Source organism: Sardina pilchardus, chromosome 1, assembly GCF_963854185.1.
Source record: "Sardina pilchardus chromosome 1, fSarPil1.1, whole genome shotgun sequence".
Classification (NCBI taxonomy): domain Eukaryota; kingdom Metazoa; phylum Chordata; class Actinopteri; order Clupeiformes; family Clupeidae; genus Sardina; species Sardina pilchardus.
In genome coordinates, this window is record NC_084994.1 from 24,948,380 (window position 1) to 24,955,879 (window position 7,500).

The window sequence follows — 7,500 nt, forward strand, 5'->3', positions numbered from 1 at the left end:
TCCATAGGCTGCATGTACTGTATATATATTCCACTGAATACCTAAATACCCCTCCCATTTGTTGTCATTAATAAGGATTCTCTCTCTCACGGAACTTAACAATGCAGAGCCCTGCTCTTAGTCTAAAATCCTCTGCAATGTAGTCTACTCTACAACGTATGTGAAATGTACACTATTTGAATCAAAAACGTGAGGAAATAGACCTGTCGCCTTTCAATTCACAACTACAGTATGGAAACTCAATAACTATGCACCGCTGGCTACTATGCATATATAAAAATATGTATCGAGTGTGTGTGTGAGAGAGAGAGAGAGAGAGAGAGAGCGAGAGAGAGAGAGAGAAAGAGAGGGAGTACGTATGTGTGTGTGTATGTGTGTGTGTGTGTGTGTGTGTGTGTGTGTGTACACTAGCAGAGAGAAAGGACAGAGGGAGTGTGTGTGAGAGAAAGAGGGGAAAGCCTCATGCACGTTCTCACCATTTCTTCAGGACGATCTTGTCCCACCGGGTGCCGGTCTGGGCGGCGATGAGCTTCTTCAGGTCTCCGATGGTGTCCTCTGAGCTAGGAGCCAGGGGTCAAGGGTCACACGGAACACTGAAGAAGGGAGAACACTGCTGCCGCTGACCATCCTACACACACACACACACACACACACATACACACACACACACACACACACAGAGACAAACCCCAACCAACCCTCTGACACACACACACACACACACTTGTGCACTCTGACTGCAGTGAAACCCATACTATCACAGACCCTATAAACAGGGCTGATAGACAGGAAAGTATCTGTGCCTGAAATGATCAAATACATTCAAAGACAATTAAATATAGAGAATAGCCTTTCTTGACATCGTACATGGCCGAGCTCAAGCCTGAATTCAGGCACCACGCCTGAACTCTCTTATGAACTCTCTTATGGCATATTTTTATGCGCATTCGTGACATGTTAGCTAAAGGAAACGCAAGGTGCGTCTGTAGCACTTACTGCACTGAAGTCAATAAAAGCAGAGTTGAAAAAGAATTGAATCATAGAGCTCTTGTCCTGGATGCTGGTTACATTAGCAATAGCCTCCAAGACTGTCCAATGGTGGTCCATTGCACTGAATGTGTGACTTTCAGTGCTGACTGGAGCCCAAAACACACAGCATTGCATCCTGAATAGCACTGAAGCCCATACTATCAGGGACCTATTCACATTATTCCGCCATGTCCAATTTTTGAAATGTATGTTCTTCTGCCTTGAGCTCAATCTCAGCTAGTTCTGGCTAATTAGCTTCATTGGGATAACACACCAGAGGAGGATGGAGAGGCTAAATTCACTCACTATCTCTCTCTCTCTCATACTCTCTCTCTTTATCAACTCACTCACTATCTCTCTTTCTCTCGAATCCCTCCTGTATCGCTCTTTTTCTGCCAGTGTGTAGTCTTTTCTTTTCTTTCTTTCTTTCTTTCACCATCACTCACTTTTCCTTCAATCTCTCTCTCTTTGTCACTTCATTTTCCCTATCCCCCCTGCTTCATCCCTCCTTTTGGGAGGGAATGGAAAATTCCATCAGGAGGTCAGATGGCAATATTGGACCTCACCAACCAAGAATATTTCAGAGACAGATTCATTCTCAGCATAGTGTGTAAAAACATTTATTGACATAATATATTGCCATCAAGAACTTTCTATATCTTTACCCTAAACCTAATGCACTATCTGATCATTTACTCTGTACAATGCTAAAACCAAAACACTTACTGTGGGGCCTTATTACAGAAACCTCGCAACTCGCCAATCATATCTAAGCTCTTTGGTAACCATCATGATAAGCGACTATGTATAGAAAGTCATTGGAACAGCCGCTCCTATGTCAGGGTTCTCCTTCAGATAGGAAAGGTGTATTTACGTCTTAAGCCACCCAAATCCTACATAAACGTTCCTAACTTTAGGATGACCCATAAAATACGATGGAAGTCATCTCGATAGATTATCATTCTCAATGCATCGCAATGGATGCACTGCTCAACAGGAAGTTTGGGCACAAAGCGGGCAAAGATGGCTTGTGTCTTGTGTCTTGTCCACTGTGGCCCATAGCACAGAATGTGTGAGTTGTGATTATCCACACTTACCCTCCCGTGTCTTGTGTTACCTTTACACCACTATTTCCTTGCTTTTTTTGCTGTTCACAGGCATCATTAAAGCCACTAATGATTGGTTAAAACAGTTTCGCAGAGACAGGGGTATAAAGATCATCTCTCTGTAATGCAACTCTGGTAACACCAAATAAAACCGTGTAACACCGAGTCAGAGTCACACAAGGGACTAAATGTGACAAAGGATACTTGCACTTCACCCGGACTTTTTTGCCCAGACGGTCGTTGCACACCACTTCAATCATCTTTTTGCAGACAAACCTAAAAAAAAAATGTAAAAATATCTGTCAGGTCAGGTAAACACACACACACACACACACACACACACACACACACACACACACACACACACACACGCAACTTGAACACAATCAATGTGATTTTGCACTATGCACTTCCACTCCACGGTCCATAGCCTTACCAGAGCCCTTATTAGAGATTATCTTACCTATTCTCTGGACATACTAACCAAACGTTACCGTACAAGCAAAGATCCTCCGCTTTAACCCTCTCTGGTACAAGCTAATGTTAAGACTTTCCGTCAATTTCTCAGTGAGCTAACTTAGCTATCGCGACAGAAATGATGTTTGGGAATGCTACATAGTTATGGAACATGTATACTACACAACTCAATTTGACACAAACGGAATGAAGGTTGGGACACCATATCCATTTAGTAGATTGGTGCTAATATTACTGAAATATCGCTATGTTGACTGACGTCCAAGTTACTGCACATTAGTTGTAGGGATCGGATGATTCACGACTGAAACGATGTTTCACTCGTATGGTTGACTGCACAGAGATGTTATATTCCAAAATAAAATGCTTACCAAAATTAAGAAGTTAACGTTATCCAGTGATTCATAAGACGAAACTCGCACGTTTGGTCTTGTCCACTACAGGCGGAAAACAAATGTACGTTACAGAGAGTGTTGGACCAATGCTGTGCTCTGAAAAATGAGTGACAGTGAAAACTGGCCAATGGCTTATTAGCTTTGGGGAAAGAAAACCCGGTTATATCAACAATCGTGCTATCCTGTCGTAAATTCACTGTCGTAAATGCACGCACATTCTGAACATTCTTCAAGGCGCACCATGCATGCTCATTTCATATCAGATGTCGACATCAGTTCTTTCTTATTCGAGAATATATAACTAAGCAAACAGTTGACCGTTCCAAATCCCAAATCTTATATTGCAAATATCTTGAATAACCAGAGCCTGCAGAGAGCAGGCAGTAGATATGGTCCCTTTACCGCTCTCTGTTGGTGGAGAAATGCCATAACATGATCCATGGGAAAGGGTGCAGTTTGCTACGATAAGGAAGGAAAGCAGACTTGCATACGCTTAAAAGCAGACAAAAATGGCAGACGATGAAAAATTACCGTCCGGATGGGAGAAGCGAATGAGTCGCAGTTCAGGTATGTAATTTACAGGATTTAGGGTTGGCAATCTGTCTGCGTCGCTGATGCTGGCCAACATTATGTCATCCAAGGAATTCAACATCTGCGTTCATGACTGTAATGATAGCTAACACTAGCTAACTGCAGCATTGGCACGGGTCTGTGTAGATGTAGCATAGACCGCGCACTTAACGTTATAATAGGTTGCTAGCTTAAGAAAGTGTTCCTGCTATTATATGATATGACACGTCGTTTGCTCTATAGCAGATGCTTTAAACAACGATGTGTGTTTTGCATGTTAACTTTTAAGTTTGGGTTGTTGTGCTAGCTACCGCTAGCCAGCTAGCAGTCGTTGTGGTCAGGAAAGGCTTAGCTATATCAGATAGCGTTTTATCCTTAACATTTCATGTATTATATAAGTGTGTCGTTTGAATGTGTAACTTGACGAGTGATTGGACTTGGGGCGAGATTGTGTGGCATTGTGCAAATAACATGGCCTGACAAATTAGTTACACTTGCGCTACGAAACTTATCCCTATCTGCATGCCTATGGCGCGAATAGTCACTTGGGGTCCATTCATTCAGGCCCAGCTAACTCCTTCTGCAACGGCACCGCTACATTCAACCATCCCTAGAGGTGTGCACTGCACCACTTTCCAAATCTCGGCCATCTCTATCGCGATGTATGTTAGGCATAAATTGATTAACCGCTTGTTTCGCCATAGGGGTGGAATATCCAGCGCACGCAGAGAGAGAATACAATCTGTCAGTGTGAAGTATCAGCATTATACAGTCGTGGTCTTAAACTATTGAGAAAGGCAGCTTTCATCACGGAAGTATGTCCTACATGTGGAACACACACACACACACACACACACACACACACACACACACACACACACACACACACACACACACACACACACACACACACACACACACACACACACACACACACACACACACACACACACACACACACACACACACACACACACACACGGATACATTTGAAGATGACTCCAAAAACTAGTTACCTGATAAAAGCATAACTCAGAAAGTGGCAAAATGTTGCATGTTTCAAATCATGTCATGTTCTTCATATCATATTCTTCCCGTTACACCTCCTCAATTTCTCTGTCCTTTTTTTCAACTTTTTGAAAATTATTATTGGCTATTCATTTTGTCTTGTATGTCTTGAAGTTCACGGGTACGCTGGCGACTACGCCGCTCAATCCGGCACCTTCTGCCTTTTGTCAATGGGTGCCTCTCATTCGGCTTTTATACATCCTCCCTCCCTCCCTCGGGCCTCGATCCTCACTGACGTACATAAAGAATGATGGTGCGGCAACGATGGGATAGTCCATCCAGTTTTAGTTATAGATCAGTGGGAAACGCTCCTCGAGGATCGAGCATCGAGGAGAGATGTTGAGAGGCACCCCTAGTCTTCGGTGTGGAGCGCTCTGGGTTAGCACCCTGTGCATGTGAAATGCGCCATATGAATAAGAATGACCTGACTTGACTTGGCTTGTTCCCGCAGGCAGGGTGTACTACTTCAACCACATCACTAACGCCAGCCAGTGGGAGCGGCCGGTGGGCTCCGGCGGCGACGGGCGAGGGGACCCCGACAAAGTGCGCTGCTCTCACCTGCTGGTGAAACACAACCAGTCGCGGCGACCGTCGTCGTGGCGCGAGGAGAACATCACCCGGAGCAAGGAAGATGCCCTGGACCTCATTCAGAGTAGGTGGTGGTGGTGGTGGAGGTGGTGGTGCTGGAGGTGGCATAGACAGTAAAAGATATGGACAGAGCTATCACGGCAGCAGAGACCGAGGAAGCAAGGTGGTGGAGGTGGTGGTGGAGGTGGTGGAGGTGGTGGTGGAGGTGGAGGTGGTGGAGGAGATCAGAACACTGCAACACGCATGTCTTATTTTAAACAGGGCATATAGGTAGTGCTCTGACAAGCGGGTGCAAGGGACAGCATTTGAGCCCATTCAGAGTAGATGATGAGTGTGGTATATTAGATCGAGCACTCGGTGCTCGATTAGGCGGGGGCCAGGCTAAGTGTTTACCTAAAACAGAGTGAAATTAAGCATTCTGTTTTTAATTTTCTTTGTGAAGGCAGCAGTAACTTTGCCGCTTTTTTAGTCCACTGAAAATATCCAGTGTGCGGACATTCATTCTTCTCATTGTCTTACTGAGCAAAACACTGGAAGCATAATAAACATTTGGTAAACTGTAAAGTGATTGGGTGCCTTGAAAAGTGCTAGTGCAAATTAGGGCTTTGACTTTTGGCCAAAAATCATATTCGAAGTTCGTTTGGTTATTAATATCAAACTTCGAATGTATTCGAATATTTGTTAATAATATTTTGACCATTATTTTTATGCTATTGGAAAAACACGCAGCATTCATTAAGCTGAATTTCCTTTTCCTGCTCTCCCTCCGTCTCTCTGTCACTGTGTCTCTCTCTCTCTCACAAACATACACACACACACACACACACACACACACACACACACACACACACGTACACAGCCCCTCCACTCCGTGCAGACCGCGTCTGTCTCCATGAAAACAAGATCCCTGGAAGCTTGATTGCACCGACATAACGCTGTTCAGATGGAGGCACTATGCATACAACTTTACCAAACAGTATAGCCTAAGTAGCCTAAACTCATTCTCCATGGCCCGCTTTCTCTCGTCCTCCCTCGTGCGCGCTCAATGGACACCCGTCCCTCGACATGCATCCTAAACATTCACAATCGTGAAAGCAATGACGCATAGAAGACAACAAGCTAAATTATCCGGTTAGCATGATTAGCATGCTGCACAGATTAAAACTCTTGCATTCAAGTTGATTGACCATCTCAATACCAATGTCTTCCAACTCCAAGACTTAAAAGGGCCTGTCCCAATGAGGAAGTTACTATTAGCTTACCTTGAAACTTACACACACGTGGGGAAACTGAATAGGCTAGTCAAACCACTCGCTAACATCACCTACAGGAGCCCAGATGAGTAAGCCTAATAGCCTTGCTAATGAGCTCATGATTCACGACTTTACCAGATGTGAGAAAGCCGCTGAATCTGAAAACAACGTTTGCATGCAAACACATGTACAAAAAAATAATGCTCATAACAGATTCGAATATTAAGAGCTGCCTAAAATTCGTTCGAATATCATATATTTTTCAAAAATTCGAATTATATTCGAATAACGAAGTTCGGAGTCAAAGCCCTAGTGCAAATGGATGGAATGTGTTGTTGTTGTTGTTGTTGTTGTTGGTATTGTAGGTATTGTTAAACACTGTTAAGGGGGATTCACATACGTCGCTACTCGCCCATCGTTCCTCGCTTCTCGCCGAAATTCTACTCGCTGGCAGAAAAAAATACCTGCTGCCGGCGTCGGAACAGTCTATGCTGCAAACATGTCCGTTAACTGTCAATCATCTCTATTCTACATTCTGATTTGGTAATCGCTTCACTCGCATCGCTGAAAGTTAAAATTATTTTATCTCCGTACCCGCCCACATCGCATCGCTAGTCCTCGCATCGCTTGTCCTGGCCACATTCCGCTAGAACACATTCACATCACATTGACAGAACTCGCTCAGAGATGGGCGAGTAGCGACTAGGCCTGTCACGATAACAAATTTTGCTGGACGATAAATTGTCCCAGAAATTATTGCGATAAACGATAATATTGCCGTTCTGAGATCATTTTTATCTAATAGGCCTATAATGATGATAATGGCATAATAATGCAGGTAGGCTACACCTTTTCAAAGATCAATAACTTGTAGGCCTATTTCTAAAGAATAAGGAACTGGAATGGGAAGACATTTTTAAATATCCACAATAAATGAACAAAACAACCAAAAACAATAAAGACAATGGACTCCCAGTCTCTACTAAGACTCTGTTTAAAGGGATAATCCGGAGT

General features: G+C 43.7%; 2 protein-coding genes across 2 annotated transcripts in view; both read left to right on the forward strand.

Annotated features, from left to right (window-relative positions):
- The window catches only part of LOC134086228 (NACHT, LRR and PYD domains-containing protein 12-like), a gene marked incomplete in the record, with an annotated part of 983,201 nt that overhangs the window by 619,149 nt on the left and 356,552 nt on the right, over positions 1-7,500 (forward strand).
- pin1 (peptidylprolyl cis/trans isomerase, NIMA-interacting 1) overlaps positions 3,416-7,500 on the forward strand; it is a 7,210-nt gene continuing 3,125 nt past the window's right edge. Inside the window, exons 1-2 of the mRNA XM_062540049.1 lie at positions 3,416-3,574; positions 5,097-5,297. Of these exons, the coding sequence (XP_062396033.1) occupies positions 3,517-3,574; positions 5,097-5,297 (259 nt within the window). The 5' untranslated portion in view covers positions 3,416-3,516. The remainder of the gene's footprint in view (positions 3,575-5,096; positions 5,298-7,500) is intronic.